The sequence below is a fragment of the Platalea leucorodia genome, assembly GCF_965183815.1.
Source record: "Platalea leucorodia genome assembly, chromosome: Z".
NCBI classification, from domain to species: domain Eukaryota; kingdom Metazoa; phylum Chordata; class Aves; order Pelecaniformes; family Threskiornithidae; genus Platalea; species Platalea leucorodia.
The window spans coordinates 10215903-10237026 of NC_138858.1; the positions used below are offsets into that span (position 1 = coordinate 10215903).

A 21124-nucleotide genomic window follows, 5' to 3' on the forward strand; every position below is an offset into this window, starting at 1 on the left:
ATAACTTTATCAGTTTGGGGTACTCAGTCAAATGTGTAATGCAGTAGAATAAAGGCAGCTACAATAAAAGACCACAATCGTGCACAACATTAAGCATTTTTAACGGCTAAAGAGTTGTCAAATATTGACTTGCTTTATTTGACCTAGATAACTAAAAGTGTTTAGCTTTAATATTACTTTTTAGGCTACACGGAGTAAAACTTGTTGACCAAAGATGTGCCTTTCCAAAGGATCACTATACTGTAATAAGACACTGAACAACTCTACTGCCCAGCATAACTCCCAGCTGTTTCTACACTTATCTCTTGTCCTGCAAAGATAATATAAAGAATTAGAGGCACTCACCCACCAATAAAAATCAGAGTTGAGCCCTGCCTTCTGCTGGGCCATGCTTACATACCACACCAGAGACCACTACCCAGTAGACCATCACTAACTTGCAATGCATGTGAAGATAGTTTTAGAATGGTCACCAAACAAAAGTCAGATACATGCTTCGAAGTTACACATCACAGTTTGTTCACGTTATTGGTTTGGTTTCCTCGCTAAAGGACCCAAGTCAAGGTGCTGGACTGGGTGCTATGCAAACAGAAATCAAGAGGTCTTGGCCTTGGCAATAAGTATGAGGGTAGCTGACAACAGAGAAGGAAATTCAAGTGACAAACAGAAACATAGTTATGAAGGCAGCAAGTATATCACCTGATACCTCCTGGCAAGATTCATATAAAAATAAGTAAATAACATTTACAACTCTCTGTACATTTAGAGCAGGGTTCCCTTTTTGAAGTAAAAGTAGATGTCCTCAATACAAGGGACAGAATCACCATCTTCATTAAGACCCCCTGACAAGATGCCTGAACACAATGTGCAAGACAACGAAAACCAGGAGATGGTAGGATGGTCAGAATTATAACACATCAGTCATGCTTTGAACTAAGGGTTTAGGAAGCATGAGACCTGGATATTAAAGAACAATGACAGCAAAGATGAGAGATGAACAACTAAGAATATTATCAGCACATACAGAAGGGAAAAGGTCAGTACTTTCAAAAGTTAATAGAGAATTTCAAAATTGTTTGGGTGTATGAAATAGATAGATGGAAGAAGACTGATTCCAGTTAATGTGCTTGAGATACAGAAAAAACCAAAAGTGTTCTCAAAAGAGAACTGGTGTAGAAAAAGAGACTAATAAAGCCATTATAGAGTAATTACAAAAATACTAGGAATTCTCAGATCCTTGTTTTCCACAGCAAAAAGACAAGTCCTGTAGCAAATTTCATAAATTGTTTATTAATTCTGTACATGAGAGTAAGAAAGTTTTCCACTTGAAAAGTTGTCTTTATACATAATAAACTTTTAAGTGGCTCTCTGGACATCTGCACTCCTACTGCCATTTAAATTGAACTTGGCACTAACAAAACACTGTTTACAGGTCTTAATACTCAACTTCTTTCTACTCAGAAGTATAAAAAAAAAAAAAGGCTGCCCCACTAATGACCTACCTGAAGAGATGCTTAAGAGGAAGATAGACCTAAAATTGAAGTGCTGGAATTCCAAAAGATGTTAATTCACACTGCTGCCCTTGAAAACTTCCACAGAGCAGCACATAAAGTTCAGAAGAGTGAATACTATACTATAATTATTTCAACTCCAGGAAGAGGGCTGTAGGGGTGCTACAAGTAAAACACCACATTAGAAACAGGGCAAGATGAGGATAACAGTAAGACCTCTGCCAGAGCCAGTACTGTGTTATTGTTACTCCACTGCAAGGCAGTAAGCTACCCGGCAGAGGGAGCAGGTTAGTCATCCTTATTCCCCACGGGCCTCTAACAAGGCATAAGTAGCACTACACCAAGCGAGAGGTGCATTCAAAGAATGTGACTTTGTTTCATTACAGCTAAATGCTACTTGCAGCTTTCCAATTGAGAACTGCAAGAATTGCTAAAAAATTTTCGTATTAATTTTTCATTTTAATTTTATATTAAACAATTTTTGGCAGCTAAATTCAAAATGAAAAGCAGCAGCAAAGCAGCTTCTCTAATTCTAAGACTGCTTAGGTTTGTAGATTTAATAGGGCTGCTTTCATACTCCAGTTTTAGTCAAGAAGCAAGCAGTGTATCCTTTGCAAGTACAAAATAAACTCAAATGGGTCAGCCAAAAATTAGTCAGGGAGAACAATATAAAACCTTAAACCAGATGTCACTGCTACAGTTGTGCACACAGCAAGTAGTAAGGACAGATCAGAAAGTCCTGTGCACAACCAAGCTTTGTAAACTTACTGTCAAGAGTTGCCTGTGTTCTAACACCGCTGTGCCCGTTCTGCAAACAAAGGAGAAATGAATAAATCATCTTAGAGCTATATTAAATTTTCAGACTGAATCACACATCGAACATGCTTCATGCAAAATTCTATACTCATTCTAAATTGAAAGACAAAAAAAGGCAGAAAATTAACTTTTTACTGCCTTTAACAAAACCACATAATAGTTGTCTCAAGTGCAAGGAGTCCTGAACATACAGAATCCCATACACTGCCCATACTACACCCATCAGCAGGAGACCTTCCCATGTACTGTATATAACATAAACTTCAGGATCACACCAATATGAAAGAAAGAATTGTATTAACATATAGGAAATGGTTGTGCTTTTGATCTAATGCAACTCACAATTTTAACTATCCAAGTTACACAGAGACGCCAATTTTTTTCCATTGAAAGATAAGACTTGAGAAGCACCAGTTGTTTTTTGGATAACGCTGGAGTACAGAAGTGGATAGTCTATGCTTGATCCTCACCAGTACATACGAGCTAGTGCAGAAGACAAGTGTGACTGAGCCATTACATAACAAAGGCCAGAAGTAAATAAACTTACAAACTCTCACAAGTTCCTTAAACATTTAATAAATTAAGTTCTCTTAAAACAAACCTACATTCCATATACAAAGAGAGTAGGTGCTTTTGAATCTCCCAAGAGAGATCCTCTCTGTCCTAGATTAGACCTCTCCCTATGCTTTTTAAAATAAAAGTTGAAACTAATTCCTACTGGTATTTGAATCCAACAAAACAGCAATGCTGGAGGGGCCACAAACAGTTTGGGATCCATTTGCTAGGTGCTATATAAATTTAATAAATAATATACCTTTGGATAAAAACTGCCAAGTTATGGCAAAATACCATGACTAACAGTTACATACAGAGATAGTTCCCTTTCACAAAGCTAAGCTTCAGGGAAGGAAACTCAAGTAGAATCTTAAGTGTTACTAAGAAAAAAGGTCAAACAGCAATTTAAGATGTCAAAACCCATAAAATCAGAGGCTCTTATATTCCAAATACAGTATGGGCAAAAATGGCTACATAGTAGGAAAAGCAAAAACAAACAACAGGGTGGGCTTGGGAATCAAAAATACCACTGGGCTTGGTTAAAAGTATTAACATAGCAGGGTAATACAAGTCTAACACGGATAAGAATATTTCACTTTTTCAAGGTCTTATTTCTGAAATTCACTCACCGTAACTGCGACAGGGGTTGATTCAGACGGAGCCATGGAGCTTTGGTACGCTATCCTACTATGCACAGAAGTCTGGTCATAGGAGGAAGTTGTTGTTACTGGGCTAGTGCTCTGGGATGAGCAGGTCAGACTGGAAGAGGTGATGGCAGAGGTTGTGTAGGTGGACTCCTGTACTGTATTGGATATTGGCAAAGAGGTATTCAAAGGATCACTGGAAAAAGTAAAAATTATTTATCATCTTGGTATGACATCTTAAACACCTTCATGAAAATACCAGCTCCTATACAGTTATCTAGAACTACCTTAAACATGCAGTCAAATCTACATTATTTATACTAGAAAACCTAATAATAAAAAAAAAAAAAAAATACATTTTTGCTTTGCTCCCCAGTAATCACTGCTTCAAAACCATCAGCTGCATGAAACACCATTTGCTTTCCTCCTGTCAGCCCAACCAAAACAAGTTTACACACAAGCACTTTTCAGTCACGTTATTTCTGCCTTCTCAAAGGATAAATTAATGATCGTAATCTCTCTTATGATCCATAAAGTCTGGTATATGATGAGAAACACCCAGTCTCTTTTTACAGTAGAATTCTAACGTTACAGTAGCAGTCAAACAGAATGAACTATGCAAAGAGGAAAAAATACTTTAAAACATGCAGGAATGTTTTACTTTCTAAGCAGCTTAAATAATTTATAGAACTAGAAATGAATGTGAAAGTTCATTTTTACTAGTATTTCTGAACTAACTTCAAGAAGCTTTTTACTGAAGCCAGTTTTTGAATGAATAAGGAAGAAAAAAATGGGTTACTGGTATGTCAGTATTTATCATTGGCTATTTTAGCATTTCAGTAAAAGCTTCTGCATACTGAAAGCCTGGCTTCTTTTCTCATCCCATAGGAGCATCAGATCTGTAACCCGGTGCCATCTACTAACACACATATATGTTACAGGGGTCATCTCTCCTGGATCAAAAGCAGAAAACTTCAGGTTGTGAGGAACAAATACTCAAACAAATTTGAAAATCAGGGCAATTAAACGTGTGAAAGCAATTCTACAAAGGGTGGTTTATTATAAGGTTATTTACATTCATGTCATCTCCAGCTTCACATCAACCCATCCAGGCAGATTCTGATTATCATTAGAAAAGAAATTTCTCCTTTAAGATGCTATCCACACAAAACACTTAGCCTTACAAGTCATCCTATTTCCCCCTCCCATTACATGGTAACTGTGCCTTGATGTTTTTGGCACAGGCTTGACCCCCTAAAGAAGACATGTAAGAACGCACAAGGGGAACTCACACGTACTTTACAGATTTTGAGTACAAGCTATTGTTGGTCGCCTGGCTGGTATTCTCACTGCTTGAAGCTGATCCAAACTCTGGGAGTGCAGGCTCTGATCCAAACTCCAGAGCCCCGAACTGAACATTTAACCCTGTCACATCCGCTGATCCAGGCATCTCCACTGCAGAGGCAGGAATCTTAAAGAAGGAAAAAAAAGCCATAATTCCTCTACAGGCATTGTCTGTATTAAAGATACCAGTAACTGAGACCCTCTCCTCCCTTAACTACAGGCTTCTTCAGTTACTGCCTCAGCCTTCGCTGCTAATGAGATCTGCAACAACCCTCCAGTTTACATCACACAAATTAATTACATTCTTGTAACCTGAACTTAATTCATTGATTCTGTGCCCTGATCTGGAGCTGAAAGAGTAAGCCATACTGTTATACTATATCAAAGTGTCATCTGTGTCCATCCCCCTTCAGCCAACCTTCATCTTGTGGCTACTAAGTCAATCCAAAATTACTCGGCAACAGTCATTTTCCACACAGAGCAATCAGATATGTGATTGGCAAATACATCACCACTGTATTTTGGACCTAAAAACTATCCAGCTTAGAATTTCCCGCTTTATAAAAAGAAATATACCAAGGTCTTTGCTCTCCTTCTCCCTAGCAACTTATATATAGAATAGAAACATAGAATCATTTAGGTTGGAAAAGACCCTTAAGATCATCGAGTCCAACCGTCAACCTATCACTGCCAAGTCCACCACTAAACCATGTCCTCAAGCACCACGTCTACCCTCCTTTTAAATACCTTCAGGGATGGAGATTCAACCACTTCCCTGGGCAGCCTGTTCCAGTGCCTGACTGCCCTTTCAGTGTAGAAGTTTTTCCTAATATCCAACCTAAACCTCCCCTGGCGCAGCTTGAGGCCGTTTCTTCTCATCCTATCACTTGTTACTTGGGAGAAGAGACCGACCCCCACCTTGCTACAGCCTCCTGTCAGGCAGCTGTAGAGAGTGATAAGGTCTCCCCTCAGCCTCCTCTTCTCCAGGCTGAACAATCCCAGCTCCCTCAGCCGCTCCTCACCAGACTTGTGCTCCAGACCCTTCACCAGCTTCATTGCCCCTCTCTGGACACGCTCCAGCACCTCCATGTCCTTCTTGGAGTGAGGGGCCCAACACTGAACACAGGACTCGAGGTGCGGCCTCACCAGTGCCGAGTACAGGGGCACGATCACCTCCCTGGTCCTGCTGGCTGCACTATTCCCAATACAAGCTTTTGTATGTTTTTGCATTTACTAAAGACAAGCCACCACTCAATTACCCACCTTGGATGCTGGAGCTATCCTCCGTTTTGGTGGTTTTATCTGTTTCTGCTGGGTTTGATGGGCCGTCACTGCTTGGTTATCCATAGATATAGTGGGGAGCTGTAACATTTTGCTAACAGCTGTAGAGGTGTCTACTGGTGATGGCTCACGAAGTTTTACCTGGGAGGAGAAGGACTCCAGCCCAGGAGGAGGAACAGGAACTGCCTGCGTTTGCTGCTGCTGTCGCTGGGTCAGCTGGCTCAGAACTGGGGATGGTTCAGGCTGGGATTTAAAGTCTGGTCAGCATTGGGAAAAAGAAATATCAAAATCAAAGCATTAAACTCTGCTCTTCACGCTTCTACTCTTTATGAAAGAATCCAGGTGACGTGACATACTCAACAGCTATGATTTTATAGAGTGTGCAAGTCTCTTTCACACATCACACGAGTTTCACATTGAACATTACCACTGCAATAAGGCCAGCATTTGATATTCTCTACTTTAAATGAACAGCTGCAGGAAGTATTACTTAGCTTTCTTCATAAATATGAAAATAAACCTATCTATACAGTCACATGATATTATCACACATTAGTCCTCAAAAATTGTTATGGATTATTTTAATCAAACACTGCAAGTTTCACCGCAATTAACTGTGCCGATAAAATGTGATTACTTCCAAGGGGTCTGGAGTTGGAATATAGAAGTATTATGAGATAGGATTTCCTGCCCCTACAAAGAAGATTCTCAACACGAATAGGAAGTCATCTACCATCTCAATCTGGCTGGAAGTCAAGAGACGCTGGACACTGACACAGTTTTTTTCCAAGTCTTCTCCTTTTGCTGAAAGTGAGGCCGTGGATCAGAGCACTGGTCAACAACCCTAACAGATCCACAGCATTTGCAATGTGAAGGTTTTTTCATTTAGCTGGTAAAGTGCATTAGAAAGCAACTTAAAACGTACGTAAACATTTTTTCAGAATTGCTGCATGTTAAAGATTATAACTACTACCAAATTTGCTGCTTATCTATCTGGAAACATACACATCCACATTAGATAGATACAAGAGCTACCACTCTTCACAGTGAGAATACTGCCTGGAGCTGCACTGCAAAAACCAAGCTTGTGTCATTTTCACTGTTTCTACTAATTTTATTCAATTAAATGAAAAATCCATAGAATTATGAATAGACAAAATAGGTAGAGTGTATCATTCTCAGCACAGTAGGGAAAGAACACTGAGAAGTGATGCACATTGTGAAGAAATTATACAGTGCTCATTCAAAACTCATGTAATCATTAGAAGAGGAAAAATTAGGGAAAAAAAAAGACAAAATATGGTACAACCTTGTAGTCAGCTAGGAGCAGCATGGACACAATGAAAATAAGTATTTTCCAGGATTTGTTGAGAAACAAAGTCACATCAAATTTCCACTTAAATATTCAAGCACATAAAATCAAAGATGTCATTACATGAAAGCTCAACAACTTCTAAAGATGCAATGACATTTATGGATAGGCTTAAGCCGATCAAAACTTACTTTGTGATATACTCATAATGTCTATTACCAGCAAGTAAGTGTAACTCTTACAATGTTGTAACCAATTGTATTATTAGGATTACATTTTTTTGAAAAAGTCTTTCATTAAGCCCATTTTAAACTGTCATTGACATTAAGAAATCTTACAGGCTAATAGGGAGAAAAAGAGAGAGAAAGCTATGTCAAAGCACTTACCAAACTGACTAAGGACTGAGGACTGAGTAATGGGTGGCTTTAGATCCCAGGATGATGCGGTAGTTGTGGTAGTAGTGGCAGAGCTACTACTGTTTTGTTGAGAGGTAAACTGACCCAATCCTGGAGATTTCAACTGGTCCAAGATTTGGGATCCAGTAGAGTTTGCCAATTTAGAGGATCCAAGTTCTCCAAAGCCAGAACAAAGAACTGCAGACTACCAAAAGACGAAAAAGAAGAGGGGAAGGAACGGAGTTAAGTATTTCATAAATAATTTGAACATAACCATAGGGTCAACGCCTACAGCTGCTACTTGGCAGCAACTAAAACCTCTTCAGCCCTAGACTATTAACAAATGACCAATAAAAAAATTCAGCAGCTGAAGCATATGGCCAGATCCTCTCTGGTTATCACTGACACAACTTCCACCACTGTGACCGCAACAATACTGATTTACTTGAATCCATGCATCTCAAAATAGCATATATTTACTAACAATTGAACTGATTTTCAGAGAATAAATATAAATGCTCGATTTCAAGCCTTTACAATTGACTCAGCAACAGGCAGGTTTCCACAAAAAGCAGTCAGGTATGTGCTTGGAAATAACACATCATAGTTTTCTGGCACAGACCTCTTCACTACAAACAAATTATTTCATCCTAAATCAGCATGCAGTAAAAGCATCTGCTCTCTACTCAAAAATTAATACAAGTACTTCATGTAAACTGAGAAACAACTATCAGCAAAACCAGAAAAAAAGTAATCTTTTTCTGTGTTTGTGTGTGAATTCCATTCCTTCAACATTTGCAACCTGAATTTTACAAATACTGAAACATCTCATGAAATGACCAGTACTGGAAAAGTTGTTTAACCTGAAACATCTACTCATGAACAATATTTGGAAAGCATAAGATAATTTTACCAGACTTTGAGGAGAATAAGAGTTTACAGCACTGGAGCTGCCAGTTCCCGATGCCATCTGGGTGCTGTGCTGAGAATTTGTGAAGACTAGGGCTTGGCCAAAGGTCTGCTGCTGCGGAGCCTCAAATGAGTTGCCTTCTGCCTCTTGGGTAGAAGTCACAGGTTTTTGAAGCAGTGTGACCAAATCAATGCTGTAAGAAAAAGCAAAGTTTGGCTGGAATAAACATGATTATTAGGCTGCGTTGAAACTGAAGAAAGCACTGACAATACTAAAGCTGCTGTATCAGCAACAGAATTATTACTGATTAACAGTCTTCTCAAATATTTCTCGTCTGCCATACAAAAAGGGGTAGAACAGAGGTTTTTGCCAGAAAGTAATATTCTGCTAGCCAAAATCTTCCACTACAGTTAGAATATAAATTATCTTTGCACTCTTTTCAAACATTATCAGATTTATAATATCATGCATCACATAAATAACCTATATGATTAATATAACCAAGTAACCGGAGACAAGCCATAAAAGATACATTATGTTTAAGTGGATCCTGCCTGCAAGCGCATTATATATATTGATAGGATTATCAATTCTCTGTATATCATGCTATATCTTTAAAAAGAGCAAGGGATCAAAGTTCTACCTCTGTATAGGGTGGATATGAGGACAGTACAGAATAAAGCCACACATGCAGTGATTGAATGAACATGCAATGACATGGAAGTCACAAGAGCAGCAGAAATAAAAGCTAAATTTCTCAGACAGTAGGCACATATCCAAAATTACTCTACTACACATACCTGAGCAGGATGAGAAACATGAATTTTCTTATATTTACCACAGCTTACTAACCCCTACCACATGTGTAGCACGGCTTACTAATTCCCTACCACATGTAAGGGCATGGTAAGTCTGGAGTACAGCAGTACAGCTGTATGAGGATGTTTGGGACTATTAGGCTATCCAGTTTTCAGATCTGATGGTATCCAACTACCAAAGCATTCATCACACGACTTTAACCTGCTTTCCTGGAACCTGAGGCTATGCAGGCAAGTGATTCCATAACATCGTCAGGCAGGCATTTGGTGAAGACAAAGGCAGGCAAAGGAAGGCAGCAACTGCATAATATTTGGTTCTCTATCTGAACTCTGTATCATCAGTTAAGGCAAGTTAATTGTGATGCTTACCAGGAAATTCTTCTTCTTGCCTACGCAGGCTTTTCTGTTAACACATTTGTCAAAGCACTACGTTCTGAATACTTTCTGCATCTACAGAGGCAGGCTTTCCATTTTCTGGACAGCAAAGCCAGAGCTTCCTTTTCAACAGCAGAAAACTTTTCTTCCCAGCTACTTTTGTTCCTGTCTATAAGCAGTCTTTGTGCAGAAGACAGGGTCTTCTCAGTATTAGGCTTGTGGATTTGGCAACTTTGGCTCCGCTTCCGTAGTCAATAATAGGTAATGCAGGAACCCATAAAACCAATGGTTTGCAAGCAAGGCTTTCACAATTTTGAAATTAGCCTGACCAACCTCTGACCACGGCTGCCCTGTGTTTTATTCAACATTTTACACACGCAAGCTAACATTGCTTCACCAAGCAGAAGGTTTTTAAGGTATAGAGAAAACATGGAAGAAGAGCTTACCTTTGCCCAGGAGTTACATGATTCTCAGCTGGAACAGAGGAAGCAGTAAAGACTTTTGTTTCAGAAAGCTGAAAAAGAGAGGCAGAAGAGGAGGCATTTTAATCATACACATGCTCATACTTCACTGGGCGACATCTGCAGAAATTCCATCTTAGTCATGCACCTTCAAGACAAAAGTAAAGTCAAACTACCATTACTACCAGTTATGCTGCAGGTCCACTTAAAAAGACAAAAACACATAGTCAAACTTCAGCAAAGTCTTCTCCACCGAGTCAACTACTAATTTAATTCAAGTGTTAGGAAATTTGATCTACCGAACCCACACAATGGTATACCAATGTAACTCCATCAGTTTGGGCAATAGTTGAAACTGAAAAATATACCAGTAGAAAGTAATTAACGTGACAGCTGGTATATCATCAGTGTAAAGAGACGTTGTGCAGACGTAATTTAGGACTCCATAGAGCAGCTCTGATAAATCCTGCTGCAGGAGTCTAACACATCACACTGTTGCCACTCATTTCATGTATCCCTGTGTTTTACATTTCAGCTCACACACCAGTAGAGGCAGGTTTGCACTCAGGTATGTACAGTGAACTACCATTCGTGCTTCCTTCTTGGCATTTCTGCTAGGGGTGGCAACAACATCTTAAACTGACTGCTCTGCGAGCATGAGTTTGGAAACAATAATAAAGGGAGAACCATGTAATTGCTTATATTAGTACAACCAGTCAGACCATCCACAGCAGAAAACTGTATAGCTTTCACCATGCTACTACAATAAAAATAGATACTTGCACAGGTAGGTGGGAAGGGGGAGCTGGTTGGTTGGGGTTTTGAGGGGGAAAGGGATGTTGTGGTTTAACCCTAGGCAGCAACCAAGCACCACATAGTCGCTCGCTCACCCTCCTCCCCACCAGTGAGATGGGAGAGAGAATCAGAAGGGCAAAAGTAAGAAACCTCATGGGTTGAGATAAGAACAGTTTAATAACTGAAATAAATAATAACATTATTGTTGTTGTTGTTGTTGTTGTTGTTGTTGTTATTATTATTATTATTATTATTATTATTAAAGGAAAACAAAAAGAAGAGGAACAAAACTGAGGAAAAACAAGTGATGCAACCGCTCACCATCCACCGCCCAGCCTGTCCCTGAGCAGCGATCGCTGCTCACTGGCCAGCTCCCCCAGTTTATATACTGGGCATGACTCTATGCAGTATGGAATAGCCCCTTGGCCAGTCTGGGTCAGCTGTCCTGGCTGTGCCCCCTCCCAGCTTCTTGTGCACCTGGCAGAGCAGGGGAAGCTGAAAAGTCCTTGACTGGTGTAAGCGCTATTTAGCAACAACTAAAACATCCGTGTGTTATCAACATTATTCTCATCCTAAATCCAAAACACAGCAGCACTATACCAGCTACTAGGAAGAAAATTAACTCTATCCCAGCCGAAAGCAGGATAGGTAGTGATTTTGGTTTGTAGGGGGGGTTGGTTGGTTGCTGGTTTTTTTTTTTTTTAATAGCTTTTCTTTTTAAAAAATAGTAGTTAAACAGCTACAACTGTAGCTTCCCTTGGGAGGCAGTCCTGACGGGCAAAGGAGTCCAGGAAGGCTGGATGTATTCAAGAAGGAAGTCTCAAAGGCGCAGGAGCAGGCCATCCCCATGTGCCATAAGTTGAGCAGGTGGGGGAGAAGACTGGCCTGGCTGAACAGAGAGCTTTGGCTGGAACTCAGGACAAAAAGGTGAGCTTACCACCTTTGGAAGAAGGGGCAGGCGACTCAGGGGGATTACAAGGATGTTGTGAGGTTATGCAGGGAGAAGATCTGAAAGGCGAAGGCCCAGCTGGAAGTTAAACTGGCCACCGCCATTAAAGACAACAAAAAAAGTTTTTATAAATATATCAGTGACAAAAAGAGGGCCAGGGAGAATCTCCCTCCTTTGTTGGATGCCACAAACGATGAGGAGAAGGCAGAGGTACTTAATGCCTTCTTTGTCTCAGTCTTTAATAGCCAAGCTAGTCATCCTCAGGTTTTTCAGGCCCCTGAGCTGGGAGATGGAGATAGGACGCAGAGTGAAGTCCCAGTTGTTGAAGAGGTGGCAGTCACCGACCTTCTCCTCCACCTGGATGCCCACAAGTCCATGGGGCCCGATGGGATCCAGCCGAGGATACTGACGGAGCTGGCAGAGGAGCCGGCCAAGCCACTCTCCATCATTTATCAGCAGTCCTGGTCAACTGGGGAGGTCCCAGATGACTGCAAGTTAGCAAATGTGATGCCCCTCTACAAGAAGGGTCAGAAGGAGGATCCGGGGAACTACAGGCCTGTCAGCCTGACCTCAGTGCTGGGAAAGGTCATGGAGCAGATCATCTTGAGTGCCATCACGCGGCACCTATGGGACAAAAAGGGAATCAGACCCAGCCAGCATGGGTTTATGAAAGGCAGGTCCTGCTTCACTAACCTGGTCTCCTTCTATGACAAGGTGACCCACTTGGTGGATGAGGGGAAAGCTGTGGATGTTGTCTACCTGTCTACCTTACTAAATAAGGCCATTGACACTGTCTCCCACAGCATTCTCCTGGAGAAGCTGCCTGCTCACAGCTTGGATAAGTGCACTCTGTGCTGGGTTAAAAACTGGCTGGACAGCCGAGCCCAGAGAGTGGTGGTGAATGGAGTCAAATCCAGTTGGTGGCCGGTCACAAGTGGTGTTCCCCAGGGCTCAGTGTTGGGGCCGGTCCTGTTCAACATCTTCACTGATGATCTGGATGAGGGGATCGAGTGCACCCTCAGTAAGTTTGCAGATGACACCAAGTTGGGTCGAAGTGCTGATCTGCTGGAGGGTAGGAAGGCCCTACAGAGAGACATGGACAGGCTGGATCGTTGGGCCGGGGCCAACTGTATGAGGTTCAACAAGGCTCAGTGCCGGGTCCTGCACTTGGGTCACAACAACCCCAGGCAACGCTACAGGTGTGGGGAGGAGTGGCTGGAGAGCTGCCTGGCGGAAAAGGACCTGGGGGTGTTGGTTGACAGACGGCTGAACATGAGCCAGCAGTGTGCTCAGGTGGCCAAGAGGGCCAATAGCATCCTGGCTTGTATCAGGAGCAGTGTGACCAGCAGGACCAGGGAGGTGATCGTGCCCCTGTACTGGGCACTGGTGAGGCCGCACCTCGAGTCCTGTGTTCAGTGTTGGGCCCCTCACTCCAAGAAGGACATCGAGGTGCTGGAGCGTGTCCAGAGAAGGGCAACGAAGCTGGTGAAGGGTCTGGAGCACAAGTCTGGTGAGGAGCGGCTGAGGGAGCTGGGATTGTTCAGCCTGGAGAAGAGGAGGCTGAGGGGAGACCTTATCACTCTCTACAGCTGCCTGACAGGAGGCTGTAGCGAGGTGGGGGTCGGTCTCTTCTCCCAAGTAACAAGTGATAGGACGAGAAGAAACGGCCTCAAGCTGCGCCAGGGGAGGTTTAGGTTGGATATTAGGAAAAACTTCTTCACCGAAAGGGCAGTCAGGCACTGGAACAGGCTGCCCAGGGAAGTGGTTGAATCTCCATCCCTGAAGGTATTTAAAAGGAGGGTAGACGTGGTGCTTGAGGACATGGTTTAGTGGTAGACTTGGCAGTGCTAGGTTAACAGTTGGACTCGATGATCTTAAGGGTCTTTTCCAACCTTAATGATTCTATGATTCTATAACTTCCTAGGGCTAATTCATTTCTATTGACAGGAATACTTGCAAATCAGAATAGCTTTAAGCCAGTACAGGTTAGGTTTAACAAGATAAAGACATGCATGTATAATGGTTATATTTTAAATTAAATTTGCACAAAATCACCCTTAACTATTTTGGTGTAGCTTTGTATTTAATTAAAGAATAACCGACCTATTCAAACACTTGCAAAGAATCCCTTTAGAATGTGACATTTGAATACAGCTCTTTCAGGAAATTATGCATTTTTAATTACATACATCGCTAGCAGCCCAGTTTAAAGGACAACACGGACATGTGCCAATTTCATGTGCCATACCGCAGGCAGCTCTACTGAAAGCATGTATATCCCTGAACACGGTTGTCTGATTGGGATTCTCCTAGAAAACACTGTTGAGTTAAGCAGGACACAGAAGGGCTGACTGGGAGCCATCACTTACCACTCAGAGGCAAAGTTCAAAAGTTTCATGTACTTCCTAGCACTCACTTATGTGCAACACATTGCGTCATGAAAAAATGAGGACCACCACAGTTCCTCCCTCCATTTCCTTCCCTTCCCTTGCTGCCAATACAACATACTTTAATCAGATCTTTCTGGAACACAACTCTGTCCTGTGCATAATGCTGCCAGTCTGCAACTCTATGTACTGACCAAAACAAAGAAAGAAGATTCAGCTCAAACATATTTCCAATTAAAAAGGCTGTTTCTCTATTGTTCACCCCTTTCCCCACTGTACGTGTTCTTCTAGAACAACATGTACTGTACTTTTTGTAGTGCTGTGAGACTCCTGCATTACATGGCACAAGGAGGTCAGCTAATGGCATGAGCAGCAGCCTACAGTCTGCAAGTCCTTGGTTAAATATTAAATTCTTTTTAATGTCAACAGTTTCTTACATTCACATAACCGAGGATAAGACTAACTGTGGCCAAAACACTGATGAATCCTGAAAACTAAGCAAATCGAGGAGCCTGAGGACGTTTGTGACAACGCAAAAGCATGCTTGACGTATGAGAGAGGACATGTTCTCTTCAGGTGAACCAGCATGCAAAACAAGAGTCTCCAGCTACCAGCTCGGCTACCCTACACCCTGTGGCAAACTCACTGCCACAAGCTCCAATCAAGCTTCTAATTCAGAAGTCTGCTGAGATTATGGCATTTGTCAAAACACATACTTCGTGCAGCAGCAGCTGAGAAGTTTTATTATGCAGATGTATTTAGTATTTCTTAGAAGCAGCATTATCAGCCCCTAAACAAGTTATTTACGCTCACCGTACACTACTCTCGAAAATCTTTCACTGAAGCTCTGGCATTTTCCCAGAACTGAATGAAAGGTCACGAACCATTTGTAAACGTTGGCCTCATAAGGGTATTTCCTCCATCTGCAGTGAAATGCCTGTGCTTTTCAGCTCCTGTTCCTAAGATAAAAATCATTCTCCAATCACCAAACAGACAATACATTTCACAACTAGCTACCAGCTCCTATTGGCCGGTTGACAGGTGACAACAGGAAAATATACTCCAGCATCCTCATAAAAACTCAACATCAACAAATCAGAAATAACAAAGCCTTATTATTGTTCTGATATGATGCACTGAATTTAAAGAAAAATAAAATAAGTTTTCATGCTGCTTCCTGGTAAAGGCAACACTCCCACTAAAATACACTTTTTTCCTTTCCTTTTTTTTTTTAAAGTGTTGCTATTGTTTCAAATAAAAACTACGACTGCCAATATTGTACAGAAAATGTTTGCCTTCATCCACTTTCCAGCAATTTGTGTGTATTCTATTTCTCCTCTTCTAATAGTTTCTATAGTTACGATTTATTTTCTTTACCTAGGAGAATAAGATCACAATTTTAACAGGAAAACCCAGAGCCTTCTACAGTACCTCAACATCTGTCTGTCTGGTCCTTCATTGTCCATGCCCTGAATATCCCTTTAACAAAATACAACCTCTTATTTTCACTGAAACTACTTTCCACCCTATTTAAGAGCATGCTGACAATACTATACTTGCTCAACACTCACTATTAAAGACAAATACCAGACGGGACTATTAGATCACAAAAATCTAATCCTTCTCAGGTCAAACAACATTATATTTCACTCACCTGCTCGTAACTTGTATCTGACTAAGAGAACACCACATTTAAACAAAAATATTCTTCAGAAAAACACATGGTCTTTTATCTGCAGACAGCAAATACACCAGCTTCCTTCGTTGTTCTAATCATTAGTCATGCTGCTAGAATTATTTGCTTATTATACATTTAAATGCGCAGCCCCATTTTCCAGCCACAGGTTCATATTATGTCTTTGTCTGCCAGACTAAAACCAGAGCCCATTACATGCTAATAAAGTAACCTTTTCAGATTCAGTAAACTAAAAATCTCACTCTCAAGGACCTCTCCTATCAGTAAGTAATTTACAGCTATTTTCCACAATTTTTGTTTTGTAAAAGCAATGGATAATTGGATGCAGTACTTCAGAATCAAGTTCAGGAGAGTCCGTATACAGAAATATAAATCAAGAATGATTAAGAGACAGGGAAGAGTGCCTACAGGCAAAAAGAGTACAATAGCATTTTTTTTGCCACAGCATCAGCCCTTTAGGAGATCATGCTGAGCTGTTCTTTTTTCATCATCCACTACAATCCTGAAAATTTTTCAGTTGCTGCTTTCCAGAAAACAGCCCCTTGTTCTGGAGGTGTGCCTTTATTCCTATAAAACAAATGGGCACTTGGCTATATTAAAGCACTTTTCATTTGAACAGGGCAAGTCTAGCAGAGGTCCAGATTTCTCTGCATGACTGGCTTACTTTTAATTGCCATTTCCATAATTTTTGTATTTCCCACACATTTTATTTAGCAGTGATTTTATTTTTACTTCCAAATCATTGATAAAGGCACTAGATGGCATCTGGCCTGGGACTGGATTCCTTTATAGTCCTCCTAGAAATGCCCGCATCCCATAAGGGTCCTCCTGCAAAAGATTTATTTGCCAAAATTTGCAAGGCAGATTTTAATCCACTTAATGTGCTTTGTGATAGCATGTAATTATTTTTAGAACAAAGATGTAGATCAAATCTCTTAACAAGGACATACTCTATCTTCACAGTTAACTCATAATTTACTTAAAGACCAACATCAGGTTTATTGGAAGTGGACCTATATTCCACAAAACAACACTGAACAGCACAAGCTGTATTCGTAAACTTTTTTTTTTTTTTTTTTTTAAAAATCAGATGAATCAGTTTTTCCTTTATTTTTTCCCCAGGCATGTTTTGGGCTAATGGGTCTGCAGCTTGCCATTTCATTCACTCTTTCTGAACACCAGTACATGAACAACTTTCTCCTAGGTTACAGAGATTTTTCCAGGACTCTAAAATTAATAAAAATTAAAAACAGGCTAGAGGTTTCATCTCCTGTTCTTTCAAGATTCATGTGCAAATTACTCAGGTTTAATAATTAATTTTAAAAAAATTCTATCCCTAGTCAGCATCACTCAACATCCCTCCTGTACTACAAATGCTGTATCGTACCAGCATCAAACAGGGGTGAGAAACAAGGCCAGAAATTTTTACTATCCTTAGCTCTTAGTCTACCTCTAGCATTTACTGCAGAAATAGAGGACAGGTTTAAAAAAAAGATATCAGCTTTCAATGGCAGTAATCAATACAGAAAACCTACAAATTTTAGAGGTTCTTTTAATTTTCTCAAAAGACACAGCCCTCTCATTAGGTAAGGACAGAGTTTCATATCTGTTACACAAAATATTCACACATTTCTAGGGATGACACTGACATGCCACCCTACAGGAGGAGGCAAAAGCTATGACTGCTGAGACAATTCCTTACTCTTCTGAAAATGAACTTGAAATAATTGATATTCCTATAAAAGATGAAAAACTTCTTAAAAGCTAAGTTTTCCTTTCCATATTTCTTGCTACCTTGTTTGTTTCCTGAACTGCTTAAGCAGTTATTAAAATACAGTAACTGAAAACTGAAAAATCACAAATGCCACTTTAGACAACATGTCATGATGAAACAACAGGAATAAAGCAATTAAGTGCTAACTTCAGCATACCACTAGCTCTTTTTTTTAGTATTATAAACATGAAGTGGACTAAGTGGAACAATTATGCAGATTTCAAACAAAAAGCATCAAATGAGGAGTCTAAAGTTGATAGTAAGCTTCAGCACTTAATTACATAAAAGTCTTGTGATAATACGGCTTTAAATCCCTACACAGTAGTAGGGGGAAGTTGCAGTTAACACCCATCAGCATTGAGCAGTGGGGAACTATAATTTACAAATAATTAATTTGGGATAAAACTTCAAATTTTATTATCTATGAATTGTCCACACAGAAAAATAAATTAATATTTCTTGATTCAATTTTATTAAAAAAATAAGCTGATCTAAATATATATATTTTTTAAACAGGAATTACAGCAAGAAAAACAGTAAGAAATATCATTGCATGCATACAGCAAAGTATTACTTTGAACAATTAGTTTTTGAAGAAAACACAGAAACTCTGAAAAGGGTAAATAACGAATTGGTCTATACAACAAGGTACACTTACATCTTCATTCCAGTCTTCTGCTGTCCATTCCTCTATTGAGTTTTTCCATGCTCCTATTGTAATTTGAGGAAGGAAAGAAAACAATTACAAGGTAAAAGAACAATGTCATATTTCAACGCTTCTGCACTATAAGCAATCCTGTTTTCATTATTAGTGGAACACAAAGCAAGGAGATGGTGGTTGGAAACATGGGAAGCTCTAGAAAATTGGTCTGCAGATTTAAAATTTTGAGTGGGTTGTTGGTTTTCTCCCCTTTGATTTCTGATTTCAGGAATTTCTTAGCCACTATGGTATCAGATATAATTTGCATGAATGCATGTCTGCAACCAGTGATTAATCCCAAACATTGGAAGAACTTCCTCCTATGTCCCCAATGACAGTGAGACGCTACTCAACCCTCCCATAGGATCTCCCAGCTTCATGCACAAATTCCTACAGAGCCTGCACAAAACACAACCACAACACCTGCTCTGATACAACCCTAATTTCAACATATTCAAATTCCAGACCCAAGCTATGCCTCTGGGGGCTCCTTTCCAACTCTCTCCTCAGGGCACAAAAACCCCAATCCTTTCCCCTGATTTGTGGCAGATTTTATTTGGCGAACACTGGAGCACAGCACGCAGTCCACAGCATGCGACAATGGGAAAACTACAGGAAACGATCCTACGGATGCAAAAACCTGATCCCTTCCATAGGAAACAGCAGGCACAGACATGCAAGAGCAATAAATGGACCAAGGGCCCTGCCCACCAGCATAAGCATAGGGAAGGTTATCCCAGCAACAACCAGAGCCTTCAATTAAACTACATAACCACGAGCGAAGAAAACACCAGCAGTAAAGTTCCTGCTACCATCACCTTTGATCAAGTACAAAGCAAAAGAACTACTACTTTAATCATCTCCTTTTACATAACCAGGAACCCTCTGAGACACATTCATCCAGAAACAAGCCCCCTGAAGACAGCATGAAATCCAGTTCGTACTAATGCCATCACTACATTAGTGCATTCTTTTGTCCACCTTTACAAAGCAGCGCCGTGGGCAGAGGAGGGTCAAATGGCACTAATCCAGTGAGGCAAACAGGCCTACCACAAAGATGTACACACAGTGGGGAGAAGAGAGGGAGTATATACCTTGGAATCCAAAATTATTGGGCAGGTCCTGAGCAAGGTAACATCCACTCTGTGTTGGCTCTGTGGAGCAATATAGAGTTGCCTGAAACATCTCATGCTCACATGTTACCAAACAGCCCCTAACCAGGAGGTTTCTACATGCTGCAAAATATTGAGGCGTTTGAAAAATAACCAATAATCATATCCGAGCACAGCAGAATTACTACAATGCCTCAAATTTCTAGACTAATCCACACAAATTTTGGAAAGGAGGAAAAGTCTGATGAGCAGCAGTTTTTAGAGAAACAGCTGATCATCTTTCCCTTCTAACCAGCACAGGATCCCTACCTCTGATATCTCTTCTTCAAAGAAATACATCCTAGTACTTGCCCTGCTTATTTTTATCTCCCATCAGTCAGAGCAAGGCCTGCCTCTGTAGAAGACAAACCTCATGCTGGTGCCAGAACTCTAACAATGGAGCTCAGAGTCTGCTACAACAAACACAAAAAGAGCTCAGACAAATCAAGCCCAACACTTGAGCATCCCCCGCCACCTTTGGGAGACCAAGCCTGTTTGGAATAATATTTGGGACATTTTCGTGATATTCAGTTTAAACATTTATCTGTTGCTCCTACTTATGAACATGATTCTGTGCATTTACTGAACACAACACTTCACCCTTTTATTAGTTTACCCAAGCTGCTAAGTTTATTAACGTTGCTTATTAACACTCTACCTTCCCAACTCAATCCTTCCAGCCTGTGTTATTTCACTGCTCTTCTCTGCATTAAACCCAGCTTCCTAACGCCCTCCTCCTATTGATGGGATTCTAAGTCTGATCTTGCCACAAGCTATCAATTTCCTTTTCATCCAAAAGCCATCTTGGCATTATTGCAACTCCATATATCCTCTTCCCAGCCTTCACCCCCATGCCTTGCAAAGCATCACAATTGAAGAGTTCTCTGGTTTCCACTGAAATTATGTTTTCTGTTTTCAAGGATCCTTGTCACAGCAACTTCAACCTATTTGGCTACCTGTGACTCTTTCCTGTTTCCCTCTGTAACAAGTTTAGTTTTATAAAGTTATAAAGCCAATAAAAAGTACACTATATGTTTTTGGTAAGTCTTCAGCTATTTTCCTCCCATTCCTCACTTCCTGTCACACTTTTTCATTTTTTTTTCCCTTTTTTGAATAATCAGCCATAGATATTAGCCCCAAAATAATTTTATTTTGGTGTATCCCAAACTAACTTACTAATCCTTTCCTTCCAGATTACATTCACATTCTAGAATGACCTGAAGGCTTCCTTAAAATGTTCCTTCCAAATT

At 40.5% G+C, this 21124-nt stretch overlaps 1 protein-coding gene across 9 annotated transcripts in view; it reads right to left on the minus strand.

Annotated features, from left to right (window-relative positions):
* The window catches only part of LOC309603011 (ubiquitin-associated protein 2-like), a 103318-nt gene that overhangs the window by 33401 nt on the left and 48793 nt on the right, over positions 1 to 21124 (minus strand). For 4 of the 9 annotated variants that reach the window (XM_082337280.1, XM_082337279.1, XM_082337287.1 and 1 more), the window contains exons 9-17: positions 19818 to 19877; positions 18682 to 18734; positions 10408 to 10475; positions 8772 to 8961; positions 7850 to 8063; positions 6134 to 6408; positions 4819 to 4997; positions 3512 to 3722; positions 2280 to 2319 (exon numbers count right to left, since the gene is read on the minus strand). In XM_082337280.1, the coding sequence (XP_082193406.1) occupies positions 2280 to 2319; positions 3512 to 3722; positions 4819 to 4997; positions 6134 to 6408; positions 7850 to 8063; positions 8772 to 8961; positions 10408 to 10475; positions 18682 to 18734; positions 19818 to 19877 (1290 nt within the window). The remainder of the gene's footprint in view (positions 1 to 2279; positions 2320 to 3511; positions 3723 to 4818; positions 4998 to 6133; positions 6409 to 7849; positions 8064 to 8771; positions 8962 to 10407; positions 10476 to 18681; positions 18735 to 19817; positions 19878 to 21124) is intronic. The other 5 variants (XM_082337284.1, XM_082337283.1, XM_082337282.1 and 2 more) reach the window with 3 other exon arrangements.